The following is a 15304-nucleotide window of genomic DNA, read 5'->3' as shown; positions in this document are numbered from 1 at the left end:
GGGTGCTCATTGGATGACAGGAATTCATCGTGGATAGGCCACCATTTCATTATAGCTGTGAAGACCCCCTGCACAAGCCCTGATTTATCTTTATATTGTCCTCCCTCACATCCATGACATTGGCCGGGACGGTTGTAGCCAGGGGGGCTTGGAGTTTGGGGTCAATTGTGAAGCACCCGAATGACTTCCATTCCTTGTCAGCCTGTGGAACTTGCATAGCATCCTCATTGGCTAGTCAGATGAGCCATGCTTCTATGGTTTCATTGGACTTTTGTTCAAATCTCTCTCTCATTTCCTCCTTTCTCACTCACTGTAAGTGGATCCCAGCGGATTTCGGAGTGGCTGACTGCCCTTGATCACCAGGGAGTGTTCCATCCGTAGTAACAGGAAGAGAGTGAGCAGTAATTGCTGTGTGCTTTCTTCAGCTCTGCAAGAAACTCCCTCTTTGGCTTCTAACTCTAAGCACCAATGGATGGGGCTCCCGGCCGGCTCGGTCGCTAGAGCCTGTGACCCTTGATCTGGGGGTTGTGAGTTTGAGCCCCATGCTGGAGGTAGATACTACTTAAAAACAAAATCTTAAAAAAAAGAACACTGATGGAACTTATTTGGGATCAGGGATGATGGCCAAAGACCACCTGTCTCTGATGTCACCAAACACGTCGGCACGAAGTGGACACTAAGTGAGGCAGAATTCTCTCCCATACTTGACCTCACAGTCCGTAGAAGCCTGTCTCTTCTCCAAAGTGAGATTGTGGCCTTATCGGCCCCACAGAAAGTGCCAGATTGGTCACGTGGTCAGGTAGTCCCTGAGGGCAGTGTGGTGGCTAACAGGGCCACAAGGGTCACTATTGCTGTCACAAGGCCCATAGACCGCCTCACATCATAGACTCAGCCAGGAAGGAGACGACAAGGCCCAGTGCATCCAGACAGCTTTTTATTCACAGACAGCAAAAGCAAGCCCAGCATGGTGCCATGGCCATGGTGCCAACTTCTCACACCCCTAGTTCCACAGGACGACATTGAACTGGAGGGACCGGGACAGGAGGTATGGGGGTAGGTCACTCTGTGGCCAAGGAGCCAACTCTAAGCTACAGCCAAGCAGTTGCATGGCCTCAGGCTGCTCTCTACGAGGAGTGGGGGGCAGGTGAATAGCCCTGTACTCAACTAAAACTAGAGGAATGGGATGAGGAATGGCCTCATGGTGGTCTCTCACAGATGGGGAGGCTCCTCAGCCGGCTGCTTAGGGCCCCCTGCTCCAGGAGGAATTGTAGTGCATTCTGTCAAGACTCAAGTCAGATGCCTCAAGTCTCGCCTACACAGCCTACGTAGAGATGTGCAGAGTTGTAAGGACACTTGGGTGGGGCTGTGACCCTGCATTCACACCTCTTCCCATCGGTACGCCTCAGACCAAACCACGAGTTTGACTTCTCTATAGCTTAGTTTTGCCTGTTCTTGAACTTCATAAAATGGAATCCTAAAAAGGTACTCTTTCACGTCTGGCTTCTTTCCTCAACATGTCTTTGAGGTTTGTCAATGTTGGTGCAAGCACCTGTGGTCTGTTCTTCCTTATTCCTATAGAGACATTTGGGTCATTTCCGGTTTATTCTGGTCCTAACCTTGTTCTCCTTCTGGAATATCCATCACTCATATACTGGAATCTCATGTGTTTTTTAGGCTCTGCTTTTTCCAGTCTTTTTTTTTTTTTTTTAAATTTGAGAGAGAGAGAGAGAAAGTGGGGGGGGGTGCAGACGGAGAGGGAGAAAGAATCCTTAAGCAGACTCCCCACTGAGCATGGAACCCAATGCAGGGCTCTATCCCTGGACCCTGAGTTCATGACCTGAGCTGAAATCAGGAGTCAGATGCTTAACCGACTGAGCCACCCAGGTACCCCTGCTTTCTCCATTCTTTTATTTTTTTTCTCTCCCTATACCTCAGTTTAGATACCTTCTATTCTGTCTTCTGTGTCCAATTCCTATGGTTGTGACTTTATGCTTTAGTCCTTTGAGCCTTTATAAAATTCATGCAAGGAGCACATAATGCCAGAGATGGCAATTTTCAGTTCTACCTGCTCCTTCGGTTCTTTTTAAATAGATTCAGTCCTGCTAAAATTCTCTATATTTGCTCCTATTTGTCTTTTCATGCAGTTAATACATTAATCATCGTTATTTTTAAGTCCTTGTCTGCCAACTCCAATATCTGGATCATCGGTGAGTCTGCTTCTATTGTTCCTTTTTTCTCCTGTTTATTGGCCCCATTTTCTATCCCCTTTTGTGCATGTTTTATAATTTCTGATCGTAGGTTGCATGTTGTGTATAAAAGAAGGGTATATTGATGAGCACTGAGTAATATACAGAATTGTTAAATCACTATATTGTACACCTGAAACTAATTTAACACTATGTTAACTATACTGGAATTAAAATAAAAAATATAGGGCGCCTGGGTGGCTCAGATGGTTAAGCGTCTGCGTTCGGCTCAGGTCATGATCCCAGGGTCCTGGGATCGCGTCCCGCATCGGGCTCCCTGCTCAGCGGGGAGCCTGCTTCTCCCTGCCTCTCTCTCTCTCTGTCACTTATGAATAAATAAAATCTTTAAAAAATAAAATAAAATAAAATAAAAAATATATAATAACTTTTATGGGGCGCCTGGGTGGCTCAGTCGTTAAGCGTCTGCTTTCAGCTCAGGTCATGATCCCAGGGTCCTGGGATCGAGCCCCACATTGGGCTCCCTGCTCGGCGGGAAGCCTGCTTCTCCCTCTCCCTCTCCTCCTGCTGTGCTCCCTCCCTCACTGTGTCTCTCTCTGTCAAATAAATAAAATCTTAAAAAAAAAAAAAATATATATATATATATATATAATAACCTTTAAAAAAAAAAGGGTAGGACTACAGACTATGTTATTCCTCTCCCTTATCCCCCATCCCAGGGAAGCCACTCACCTCGATGTAATCAAGTATTGAGCTGAGTTGGGGCAGAGCTATAGTTCCAGTAAAACTCAATCCTTTTCTGGATTGTCCCTGTCCCTTAGGAGTGGCCCTCTTGGATTTGGGTTTGAAAGCCTGGCCAGCCTATATCTCTCTAGTCCTTCAAGTTCTCTTTTGAGACTTTTTTTTTTTTTTTTTAATTTTATTTATTTGTCAGAGAGAGAGCACAAGCAGGGGGACTGGCAGGCAGAGCAGGCAGAGGGAGAAGCAGGCTTCCCACTGAGCAGGGAGCCTGATGTGGGACTCGATCCCAGGACTCTGGGATCATGACCTGAGCCGAAGGCAGACGCTTAACCGACTGAGCCACCGAGGCGTCCCTCTCTTTTGAGATTTTGAGGTTAGCTCTTCAGCCTCCAAGACCACCAGGTTCAAAATCTGGCCAATATCTTGAGGGGGGAGACCAGTTTTTGTTTCAGCCCCTCTCCCTCTAAACACTGCAAGACTGTGGGACTTGCCTTTCCAGCCCACCCAGTACTCAGCTGCCCACAGTGCTCCAGAACTCAGCAAATCTTCTGTGGGGAAAACTGGCTTGGCATTCCAGCCTCCTCTAGTGCCCAACCCATGACAGTCCCTGCAAGAACCACAGACTGTTCATTTCTCTTTTCCTCAGTAGGGTCTCCCTGCTCGGGGCAATGCTGGTCATTGGAGATGGCCCAGATCAACGAATGTCTGAGAAGAAAGTAACCACCCATCATCAGCTCACCTTGGAAGGTCTCTTTCCCCCTGGAAATTTTGTTCATCTGGTCCTTATTCCTTCCACCACTCCTCATTCTCTTTAAAAATGATGACTTCCAGGGCACCTGGGTGGCTTAGTCGTTAAGCATCCACCTTTGGCTCGGGTCATGATCCCACGGTCCTGGGATCGAGCCCTGCATCGGGCTCCCTGCTCAGCGGGGAGTCTACTTCTCCCTCTCCTTTTGCCTGTCTCTTCCCCTGCCTGTGCTCACTCGCCCTGTCTCTCAAAAATAAATAAGATCTTTAAAATTTTTTTTTAAAAATTAAAAAGATGATTTCCGTCTCGTTTCCTCCTAGCTGTTGCAACGGGAGCAGTGGCCCGTGGAGACCTACCACATCCTACCCAGAAGCAAAAGTTCCTTGGTTCTGCTTTTTATCACTTCCAATGATAAAGACTTTTTAGTATTTTTTCTTAATCACACTCTAACTTGATTTCCTCTTGTTCACACAAGTTATAGTGTTTTTATCTCCTTCCTACTAAGGAAGTAGATGTGATCTACTTCCTTAGCTTTCTTGAGGGATGGCCATTTTACCTCAAAGTTCTTGTTGCTTTGTTCTTTGGTGCGAGAGATCTTTCCTGGTTTCGGTTTTTCAGTTTGTTCATACCTCTTTGTCTTCTTGCCCTTCTCTGGAGCTGCTGGGAAGGTTTCTGATGATTTTATAGATTTCGGGGGGGCCTTTATAGACTTAGAGGAGGAGGTGAGGGCTCCGCGCTCTGCTGCCCTGTTGCTCAGTAGACTTGCCTTGATGGATGAACTCCCTGGGGAGCATGTTCTTTCTCTTCAGTCACCCCAGTCCCCTTTTAGGGAAACTCACTTTCCCTGACTCCCTGCCCCTCTCTCCTGAATCTCCTAATGACTGCAGCACACACCTAACGTTTGTCCGCTAAGGACTTCCCAACGCCAGTGCCCGGCCTTTGCCTCCATCTGGGCTTCTGGACTTCTGTGTCACACCTACATCCCCACAGGCCCCTCAAATGCAACGTCTCCCACCTCCCCACTCCTCCCGCAGCTCTGCTCCTCTGCCCGTGACCCTCTCCGGGTGCCAGAAGCCCACACACCGTCTCCCTCTTCCCCGCGTCTCGCTTCCAGGGGCTGCCGGATCAGGTCCGTTCTGCTCCGCGAGCACTGCCCGTCCTCCCCCTTCCCACGGCCACAGCGTGCGCCCCCGACTCCTCCGCAGACCTGCTGTCCGGAGGAGCGCACATGCCAAGAGCACTCAATGGGCACAAGTGGTTTTTATTACTTCCGCCCGGAAGAGGAAGGCCCGGCCGAGCAGAGCCGCATGGCCGCCGGCAGCATGGACGCCAGTGGCCGGGGTCCAGGACGGGGAGGAGCCATCGGCCGTGTGAGCCACACTGCGTGGACGTACACTCTTGCCTGCAGAGGCCACTGGCTTGAGAAGGGGGCCCGGCCTCACCGATGCCGCTTCCGGATGCTCTGCAGCTCCTGGGAGATGGCGCTGAAGCTGGGCCGCTGCCCGGGCTCGTAGGCCCAGCACTGCTCCATGAGCCTGAACACGGCGTCGGGGCACAGCTCGGGGCAGGGCAGGCGGCCCCCTGTGGGCACAGGCACCGCACACACGGGCTGTGAGGGCGGGCGGGGGGACCCGGCAGCCCCCGGGGCCATTCCTGGAGCAATGGGAGCTGCTTATTAAGAGGCACTGTTCTCGGGGCGCCACTCTTCGAGGGCCCCAAGGACACAGAGGCTCGAATCTCGGTCCCACCGTGTGCCAGCTGGGTGACCTCTGCAAGGCTGCTTGTTCCGGCTCTAAAAAGGATGTATTAAGCCCTCCCTCCCTTGTTGTGAAGCGTGAATGAGATATGCTGGCCTGGCACACACGGGGGCTCGCTCAGCGGCAGCTACGGGAGGACTCTCGCTCTGCGCCCGTGGGCGGTCAGGGGCCTGGGGGAGCCCGGCCGGAGCCCTGGGAAGGCGGCGTGGCTCGGCCTTACCCTTTTCCACAAACTCCCGGGTCTGCTGATTGCTGAGGTTGGGGTAGGGGGAGGCCCCCAGGCTGAAGGTCTCCCAGAGCAAGATCCCGAAGCTCCACACGTCGCTCTCAGAGGAGTAGCGTCCTGCAGGGAGAAGAGGCGTGAGTGGGCTGGCCACGTCCGCTGGCCAGAGTGAGGGCCCTGGCCTGGGGACAGCCGGAGTGGGTAAGGCCCAGGTACCGTAGTTAAGAGCCTCTGGGGCCGTCCACTTCACGGGGACTTGTCTGAGGCCCCCTGAGGCTGCATAGATCCCATCGGCTTCCTCCCGGGACATCCCGAAGTCACTGATCTTCAGGACGTTCTTCTCCGTCACCAGGCAGTTCCGAGCAGCCAGGTCCCTGGGTGGGGCAGGAGAGCGTCCATGCGGTAGCCGCACCTGCCCAGGCCGGCGCTCCAGGCACAGCCATGAACAAAGCTGCTCCCCCCACCCCTGGGACTCCTGGTCCATGGGGACAGGCAACCAGCAGGTCTGCAGCATGTGCCTGCCCTGAGGGGAGCGGCGGGGTGCGCCAGGTGGTGGGGGGGGCTGCAGTGGGCGCCCCTCACTCACCGGTGGATACAGCACTTGCTCTCCAGGTACTCCATGCCCGCAGCCGCGTCCCCCACCATCTGCAGCAGGGTCTTCATCCTCAGGCGGGCGCCCTCAGTCCGCAGGAAGGTCAGGAAGTCGCCCCCTGGGGGTGGGCAGGGGAAGCCAGGGTGAACCTTAGGCAGCAGCCTCCTCCCCACCCCTGCAGACCAGCTTCCTTGCTCACCCTGCACGAGCTCCATGACGATGTAGATGGGCTGCTTCTGGGTGCAGACGCCAATGAGACGCACGATGTTGGGGTGGCTGTACTGCTTCAGGATCCTGGAGAGCCCCGGGAACCCCAGGGAGACCGAGGGAGGATGGGAGAAGGCAGCAGAAGAGGAGAGCATGGCCTCTGAGACCAGCAGACCTGGACATGTGACCTTGGGTGGGTCACTGAGCCTCTACCCCTTGGCACTAAGTGGGGGGTACCACCTGCACGGTGCGGGGGGCGGGGGCGTGAGAATTAAGTCAAGCACTTTACCTCATGCCACGCACAGAGGGACCCTTTGTATGTGCAACTGTGGGATTGTTACTTTATCACCCACCTCGCTTCCTGTAGAAACTTGGCCTTGAGGTCAGGTGGGAGTGTCTCTCGACAAGACTTCACCGCCACCAGAGTGTTGTCGGCCCTCAGACGTCCACTGAACACTTCGCCAAAGTTCCCCTGAAAGGGTCTCGGGCTCCTACCAGTTGTCCCTAGACCATGGTCCTCTTCCTCACTCCCGGGGATTTGTCCTCATCTTGTCGCCACCCACCCTTCACTGCCCCCGCGCTCGGACTGCTCAGCCATGCTCCGCAGGAGTTTACCCCCTGGGTGGGGAGCCAAAGGGGTGCACACGGGATAGGCAGAGAAGGTTACCTCGGACTTGCCACATTCACGGGGAGAAGTGACACAGAAAACCCCAAAATCTCTTTCACTTGGGTTGAAAAACCATTCTGATTCTTAAGAAAGTGACTTTTTTCTTTAGCAGGTATTTTATAGCTCATGTGAACAAAGCGTATCACCCCACGCACATGAGAGCAACCTGAGGAGAAAGGGCCTGGGTCGCGTGAGGGGGCGTCGGGGATGCCGGCGGAAGTGGGGGAGGGAAAACCAGGCAGCCAGGGGGCTGGCAGGGCACTCGACTCACCCGCCCAATCTGCTCACCCAACACCAGGTCCTCGTGGTTTAGCACCCACTTGTCCTGGCGGAGGGAGAGGATGGGGGGGGGTCGGAAGTCAGTGAGGGGAATGGGTGCTGGGCCCTGCAGGGGACCAGACATCCCCCACCAATGCTATGTTTTTCATTTCTCAGCACCTCGGTTTGCTGGTCTGAAAAATGGGGGTTGGACAGTATCAGGATCACACTTAGATGACTTTGGGGACCAGGCGGGGGCCCCTAACTGAGGGAGTATCAGCTCTGCGTGTATGTGCATATGTGTGTGCGTCCCACGGAACGGGCGTGGCCTTGAGAGTCCAAACCTAGAGGGAAGCTGGCCCCCTGAGGCGTGAGGAATCAGGCTGCAGGCCGCACGGAGACAGGAACCGGGGATCCCCTCCTGCTCCGACGCTGCGCGGCTTAGCGCGTGCGCGGGGCTGGGCGCAGCTCACCTTGGGCACCGCCCTGTTCAGGACAATACCGCTCTTCTTGGTGAGGGGCTGCTGGGAGCGCAGCAGGTGGTCGATGAGCAAGGGGATGCTGGGAAAGCCGTCCCCCTCCAGTCGGTACAGGTTCTGCGGGGCAGGGGAACCCAGGGTCAACGGCCTCCTCTGCTGGGGGGCCTGAGCCCTGGGAGAGGAGAGACGGGAGGCAGAGCGGGCAGGGCAGGTGCTCTCTGAGGCCGCGCCACGGCCTGGAGCCCTCCTCGGGGCAGGACCGCGCTGAAGACTGTGCCTCTGGCTCGCTGCACGGACTGGGTGCTCTCCAGGGCCCCTTGCAGCTCCGCCAAGCAAGCGTGGGATGTCGCAGCAACTTCCTCCCCTCCCGCGGCCATTCCGCTGCTGGGGGGGCGGGGGGAGAGGCAGGGAAGGCCCGAGGGCAGGCCCCACTCACGTCCGCCGACTGGATGATGAAGTGCCGGGGCTGGCCGTCCCACAGCGCGGACAGCACGTACTCCTGCTTGCCCTGGCTCTCCCGCACCAGGAAGTCCCCGGAGTGCGTCAGCAGCTCGGCCACCTCTGCCCGGGGAACGGCCCCGTGGTACCAGAGCTGCTCGTGCAGCGGCTTCTGCACCTCTGGCACGAGCTGCAGGGGCGGGGGGAGCTGGCGGGCGCAGGGGCGGGGGAAGCGAGGAAGGGTCATTCAGCCAGTTTGCCAGGGGAGGCCACCGGGACAGACGGGGTCAGCTGGGGGGGTCTCTCTCACATAAGCCCCTCGTGCTCACGGACCACCTGCGTGGCGTTAGCGCCCCCGAGCAGGCACCAGACTGAGCCGGGCTCGCTCCAGGCAGAGCTGGGAGGGGGAGCCCAGGCTGGCCGATCTCAAACCGGGCTTCTGCCTTCTCCTCCGGGCCCCCGCGGCCCAACTCCTCCCTCCGGAGCCGGGGGGGGGGGGAAGGGGGGGGGAACAAGGTTGCAGCACACGTTGGGGTGGAGGGGAAGGAGGGGCTGACTGGCAAAGACCTGGGGACATACGCAATCTGGAATCCCAGGGAAGACGGGGACTCCCCAATAAAAGCGGTCCCCTCTGGGCAGAGCCGCCTCTCTAGGGCAACGCAGTGATGAACCCCAAACACCCTGGTGGGAGGGGCTTAGCGGGTACGTGTCGGAGACCCCTGGCCTGACCCCCTGCTTAGAGAAGGGCAGAGATGCAGGCCCAGGCTGGGCTCCACTCACCGAGAACTTGGGGCGGAAGATTCCCGAGATGTGGCTCTTAAGGATCTCCAGGGTGGGTGTCCTTCCCCCTTCTCGCTCCTGCTCCTGAGGCCAGGGACAGACGTCAGCGGGTGGCCAGGCTTGGGGAGGGGGAGGGCAAAAATGAGGAGCGCGCCCCGGGCGGGCAGGCGAGGCTGGTGGCGGCGGGCAGTGGCGGGCAGCTCACCGAGGACGATGTGGAGTGGCGGTCGTCCTGCAGGAGCAGCACGGGTGGGGGCTCCCCAGGGCCCAGCTGCTCCAGCTTGGCGCGCAGCAGCTCCTGCTGGGCCTGCAGCTTGGCCTGGCTGCACAGAGCGACCCGCAGCCCCTGCAGCGCCTCTTGTAGCACCTGCTTCTTGGCCAGCAGCTGCACCCTGCAGGCGGGGCAGGCGGGGGGGGGGGCGGGGAGAGGGGCTCAGCCCACAGCTGGCGGCCAGCAGCTGCACCCTGCAAGCGGGGCTGGGGGGGCGCCGCGGAGAGGGGCTCAGCCCACAGCTGGCGGGCCAGCGGACGAGGGGGGGCGCGGGGAGAGGGGCTCAGCCCACAGCTGGCAGGCCAGCGGGCGAGGGGGGGCGCGGGGAGAGGGGCTCAGCCCACAGCTGGCGGTCAGCAGCTGCACCCTGCAGGCGGGGCTGGGCGGGGGGGGGGGGGGGGCGGGGAGAGGGGCTCAGCCCACAGCTGGCGGCCAGCAGCTGCACCCTGCAGGCAGGGCTGGGCGGGGGGGCGGGGCAGGGACAGGGGCTCAGCCCACAGCTGGCGGGCCAGCGGGCGAGGGGGGGGGGGCAGGCCAGGAGGCTGCTGTGGGCGAACCCGCTCACCGCTCCCGGGGATGGGTGTTCTGCTCCTCGTTCCGGAGATCATGCTGCAGCTGAGTGACCGCCTCCTGCCGGCTAAGCACCGTCTCGGTGGCCACAGCCAGTTCGTCTGTCACCGAGGTCAGCCTGTGCCCGGAGGAAGAGCGGTGTCCGAGCCGTGCCCCGCAGACGCACGGCCGCGCCCCCGGCCGCCCCGGCCCAGCGCCCAGCCAGCACGCACGTGTGCTGCACGCTCTCCACGGTCAGCTCGTTCAGCTGCAGCTCCCCTGGCTCCAGCAGTTCGCCCTCCTCAAGCAGTGACTCGTCGAAGGTGACACAGGGCGGGATGTCGGGTGCGGACCTTCAGGGGGACGGTGCCCCGTCAGCGAACAGGCCAGAAGCCCTGGTGCCCGGCAGGATCAAGGAGGGGCTTACCCATACTGTCGCAGGAAGCCTTGGTACTCGGTCTCGGGCTGGATGCGGGCGACAGCGGCAGTCATCTCCAGGTGAATAGCCACCACCTCGTCCTGCACCAGGCTGCTAATCTCCAGGTACTCCTGCAGGATCTCCTTCCTGCCCCCGGACAGGAGCCCTGGTCAGTGGGGCCTCGGGCTGGGCCGGGCTGGGCAGCACGGGGCCCCTGACGCTGGGTTTGGAGGAGTCCGCCCCGGGGGGTTGACCCTTCCTCTTCCCCTCATCATTTACCAGCCAAATGACCACAGGCAAGTTACTCAATGTCTCCCTTATCTCTGCTTCCTGGTGCGTATGACGGGGATGCTGGGCATGGTGACAAGGACCCGGTGAGAGCTGGTGTGCAGAGCGTGTGGTGTGCGCGGACGGCTCGGTGAATGGGAGCATGGGTGCACCTGTCCCGGGCAGCCAGCCCCACGGCGGGGGCTCTGGGCTCCCATGTGCTGCTGGCCCTACACCTACGTGTCCAGTCCCAGGCCCTCCCCGAGCTGCAGCCTCACGCGGCCACGCACATACGCCAGCGTCCCCCCGGACGTCCCTTAGACACCCTAACTCCGTGAGTTGAAACGTCAACGCCTGTCTCCTGAACCCGTCTCTCTCCTTCCTGTCCACGTAAGTTAGCAGGAGCTCCATCGTCCCTGGCTCCACCTCACACCTCACTTCCGGTCCGTAGAGAAGCGGCCCCAGCTCCACCGTGGGAGCGCGCCCAGGAACCACCACTGGCCCAGCGGTCCGCGCTCCCGCAGCCGCCCTGGCCCGGCCCCCTGGAGTGTCTTCTCAACACAGCGGCGCCCGAGTCCTCACAGCGGCCTGCCGGCCCCTCCATCACCAGCAGCGCCCCAAGCCCTGGACCCGAGCGGCCTCGCTCCCGCTCCGCCCTCCCCGCCGTCCCGCTGCTCCTGGATTCCAGGCACCCTCCGCTCTCCCACCCCGGGGCCTGCGCACCTGCTCTTCCCTCTTTCTGGAATGGTCTTTCTCCGAACACCGCCCCCCCATTTGCTCTGGTACCTCTGAGGCCTTCCCAGAGCACTCTACTGAGAGCTGTCCCTCTCCCTGCCCGCCCTGCGCCCCTGCCTCCCCATCGCCTTTCCTTGTCTGATTTTTCTCACATGCTACCCATCGTAGCTGCTCTCATCTCTCTCCGATACCACGAATAACCCTAGAGGACAGGCGCTGTCGTCTCCGCTGTCCCTACTGTACCCCAGAGCCCACACTGGTGCTCCATACAAGAAGAAAACCCTGCAGCAGGAATTCTGGAATAGCGTGGCCCGGACAGACGCTGACGGGCTCCACGCCCCGGCCCAGGGCCCGCTCCCCCGTGACTACGCGGCCTTTCCCGCTCGCCCGCTCAGGGACTAGGTTGCCCGGGCCTGGCGGCAGGGCCGCGGGGCGCTGGGGGGCGGGCCGCGGCCGCGGGCTTACAGGACGCACGCCATGTCCTGGTGCAGGTCCTGCAGCGACTGGAGCAGGCCGGGCAGCATGAGCTGGTGGTGGTGCTGGTGATGGAGCTGCGCGGCCCGCACGCCCAGCACGTAGCGGTTGTGGTGAGCGAAGAGCTTCCACAGGCTGCGCACGTACTTGTCCTTGGCCTTGTCACGGTCCTTGTCTGCCGGGGGAGGACAGGGCTGGTGGGGGACGGCTCAGAGGCCCCGGGCGGGCCCCACCCCGTGGGCACCGGTGCACAGGGCAGGACCGGCTCGGGATTCCTTCTCTCCCAGGAAGGGAAGCCGCGCACCTTTGCTGGCCTCCTGGTACTTGCGCCTGGCCTGGGCGCTGTCCCGCGCCAGGACCCGGTACTGGCTCTTCAGTTTCTCGATGTCCTGGCTGTGCGTCTGGGGAGAGAGGAGGGGCCGGCGTGGGCTAGCGGGTCCCCGGGGCACAGGAGAGTTCCGCCCGAGGCGAAGCCCTGCACGCGGCCCACGGTCTTGGCAGGCCTCGCATCTAAGTCTGTCCTCCGGGAAGGCCCCGGACGCCTCTGGGGCCCAACTTCTGCTGAAGTTAGGTCAGAGGAGCTGGCTTGAGGACAGGCCCCTGGGCGAGGCAGAGAGGGGGGCCGGGCAGGCCACACCTGGCCCTCCTTGACCTAGAGTGGTATCTGGTGGCAGGGAGGCCCCAGCTGCGGGCACGTATGGCCTGGGCTTGGTTTAACGCTCTGTTGATGACATCTTGAAACTCTTTCATAATTTTTTGACAACAGGCCCTGCATTATCACTTTGCAGCAAGTCCTGCAAATTACGTTCTGGGTGGCAGGAACAATGGATGGTCAACAGCAAAGTTCTTATCCCAGTTCCCCTGTGTATGCACTGGGATCCTTGGGGTAAGTTCCGTCCCTGTCTTCTAAACCTTAGTTTCCCCGTCTGTATAACAACTTAATGGAAAGACGAGATGAACCTTTCTCTTGAAGGGCCGGATGGTAAACACTTTAGGCTCATACGGTCTCTGCTGAAATCACTCAGCTCTGCCGCTCTAGCTCTGTAACAGCCCCAGGTAACAGGAAACGAAGAAACGGGCATGGCTGGGTTCCAGGAGAAGTACCCCATAAAAGCAGGCCGACCCGGAATTAGATGCGCTTCTGGGGAGAGCGCCGGCGGGTGGCCAGTGGCCACCAGGGGCCGCTGTGGGTCCGTGGGAAGGCTGGGGTGGCGCAGGTGGAGGGGTGTGGTGCGGGGGGGTGCAGACCGGCACACTGCACCGGGCAGGCTCAGCCCAACAGCTCCGACCGCCCGGCCTCTAGACGGAGCAGCAGGGCGGGGCTCAGACGCAGGCGGGCCGACTTCACACCTCTGTGTCAGGGGGCCACACCGCTGCCGTTCGAGGAGCCACTCCTCCCCCAGGCCCCAGAGCCCGCCGGCGCCGGGCGGGAGGGGGTCACTGATCCTGCGCGCCCTGCAGCCGCCGGCTGGATCGCTCCCCTTTACTCCCCGCGCTTTACTGGGGCGCACGGTCAGGGCGCAGAGCATGCACGGAGAGGCCTTGCCACGGGGGCCCAAGGGCAGGGAGGCGGGACGGAAGCTAGGGCAGGCCTGCGGTCAGGGACTTGCACTTCCCCCAGTGAATCCAGGGGCTCTTGTGCAAAAGCAGCCCCTTAGGGTCAGCCTTTGGGCAGCAGGGGCCAGGGGGAGCCCAGGGCCCCCGACCCACCTTGGTGAGCTCCTGCTGCAGCTGCTGCCACTGCTCGCTGTAGGTCTTGCGCAGCTGCTGCCGCTCCCGGATCAGCAGGCCCAGCTTGCTCAGGGGCCCTGAGTTCAGGTCCTCCGCGTGCTGCCTCAGCAACCGGCTCAGGCCCTCCGTCTGGCTGGTGAGCTCTGCCCAGGACTGTGCGACGCAGGACGGGCGAGACAGGGAGTGGGGGCACAATGGCTCCCCAGCCCGGGCCTGCCGACTCCCCAACCCTGCCCAGCCCTGCCCAGCCCTGCCCAGTGGGCTCCGGGAAAGGAAGGGGGCGGGCGGACGGACAGAACCGTCACCCAGAGGAATTCCTCAGTCGAAGGCAGGAAGGGGATGAGGAGGCCCACCTGGCTGATGGGGCTACTGGGGCTCATGCCCCGGCCCCCACCGTCCTGTAGGGACATGTGATGCAGCAGCCCCGCATACTCCCGGTCGCTCTTGACGCGCTGGGCCATCCACTTCCTCATGCCCTCCAGCAGCCGCAGCTCGGCCTCTTGCATCTGCTGCACTGCCCCGTGGCCCTGGGGGCTGCACAGCTCCGAGGAGAAGCCCATGGTGCCGTCCTGGGGACAGAGACAGGGCAGGCCAGCCCTGGGTAAGGCAGCGGCCGGAGACGGAGGGGCCAGCCGGGGAGGCTGGGGGCTGTGGGGCGAAGAGGAGCTGCAGACAGACAGGAGGTGGGGTCCTGTCCTGCTGAAATGCAGCCCGAGGTCCAAAACGGGCAACTTGGCCTGGGACGGGCCCTCATTGCTTCCCGTGTCTCGGGCCAAGGCCTGGCGCCAGGGGACCCCTCCCTCCCCAGGCCCTCCCACCGGGCACCCTTCCCTTGCCAGGGGCTCGGCGTGCCCGGGACCCTCCGCCGGGCTTCAGGCAGCCACAGCCTGAGCCGGGCTCCTGCCCTGCCACGCGCACCCCACCGTGGGGGGCGGGGGGGAGTGTCCCCCTCTCGGCACCCCTGGCCGCCGCTGCCCCCCCGCCCCCACCCCCCCGCGCGCCCCTCCACCCCCGCGCGCGCGCGCCCGCCCGCGCCGCCTGGGCCTCGGGGCAGGAGTTACCCGCGCGGGCAGCTGCTCCGGGGCTGCCGAGGACGCCTCGGGGACGACTCCGGCCCGACTGCGGCCCGGGCGACCCTGGCCAGTTCCTGATTCGGCTTCCTCCTGCCGCGGTTTCAGTTGGCCGGCCGGGGCGGGCCCGGCGAGGGGAAGGGGCGGGCGGGAGGGCCGGCGCCCCCGACGCCTGCCGGCCCCCCTGCCCAGCGCGCCGCGCGGCCGCGGAAACGGAAGGGAGGAGGGGGCCGGGGAAGAATGGCCGCGCGGAGAGCCGCCTGCCGGCGCCCCCAAGGCCTGGGCAGCGCCCGGGAGCGCGGGGAAGCGGCCGCCGCGCGGTGGGGGCCTGGCGCCCGGCCCGGGCGGCCCAGAAGGGGAAGGGGGAAGCCTGCTCCAGGCCTCCCCACCCCATCGGATTCCCCTAGGAGAGCTCAGGCGCCAGCCAACGTTTGAATAAAATTTCCAAGTAAATATCGCCGAGGAGAGGCCTCCTTCTCGGGCGCAGGTCCCGGGGAACCGGCCACCACTCCCCTACCCGAGGCAGGGGCTTCCTGTCCCAAGGGAAGCCAGGGGAGGGGGTGCTGGCTGGGATGGGGGAGTGGACAGGTACGGAGTTTCCTGACGGGACACGGGCCAGCAAAAACCATCTGTCTTGGTTCAGTCCGGCTCCACCATAGACCTCAGCCCTACAGCCAAGGGAGATCCTGAGCAGG

The 15304-nt window shown here is 61.2% G+C and overlaps 1 protein-coding gene across 3 annotated transcripts; it reads right to left on the bottom strand.

The window, feature by feature from the left end:
- Positions 1–4934: 4934 nt before the first annotated feature.
- Positions 4935–14758, bottom strand: FES (FES proto-oncogene, tyrosine kinase). Of its 3 annotated transcripts, none has more exons than XM_036095655.2 (19): positions 14601–14758; positions 13893–14108; positions 13519–13692; positions 12113–12209; positions 11800–11983; positions 10342–10479; positions 10148–10267; positions 9931–10053; positions 9300–9486; positions 9095–9178; positions 8313–8522; positions 7871–7993; positions 7411–7464; positions 6826–6944; positions 6465–6559; positions 6260–6383; positions 5890–6047; positions 5671–5793; positions 4935–5274 (listed from the first exon to the last, which is right to left on the bottom strand). In XM_036095655.2, the coding sequence occupies exons 2-19, from the start codon at positions 14097–14099 to the stop codon at positions 5132–5134; spliced, it is 2463 nt and encodes an 820-aa protein (XP_035951548.1). In that variant the 5' UTR covers positions 14100–14108; positions 14601–14758; the 3' UTR covers positions 4935–5131. The 3 variants fall into 3 exon arrangements, with proteins under 3 accessions (XP_035951548.1, XP_035951549.1, XP_077934982.1); XM_036095656.2 differs by having other exon boundaries at positions 11809–11983; XM_078078856.1 differs by lacking the exon at positions 7411–7464.
- Between the last annotated feature and the right edge of the window lie 546 nt (positions 14759–15304).

This window comes from Halichoerus grypus, chromosome 8 (assembly GCF_964656455.1).
Source record: "Halichoerus grypus chromosome 8, mHalGry1.hap1.1, whole genome shotgun sequence".
In the NCBI taxonomy this organism is placed as follows: domain Eukaryota; kingdom Metazoa; phylum Chordata; class Mammalia; order Carnivora; family Phocidae; genus Halichoerus; species Halichoerus grypus.
Note: the sequence above shows the minus strand (reverse complement) of the source record. Positions and strands in the feature narration are given on the sequence as shown.

Excerpts from the sequence above, each read along its gene's own strand:
- FES (XM_036095655.2), bottom strand. The coding sequence starts at position 14,099 with ATGGGCTTCTCCTCGGAGCTGTGCAGCCCCCAGGGCCACGGGGCAGTG. Across the intron at positions 13,693-13,892 it reads CCAGTAGCCCCATCAGCCAG|TCCTGGGCAGAGCTCACCAG; the intron begins GTGGGCCTCCTC and ends TGCGTCGCACAG. Across the intron at positions 6,945-7,410 it reads TGGGTGAGCAGATTGGGCGG|GGGAACTTTGGCGAAGTGTT; the intron begins GTGAGTCGAGTG and ends AGACCCTTTCAG.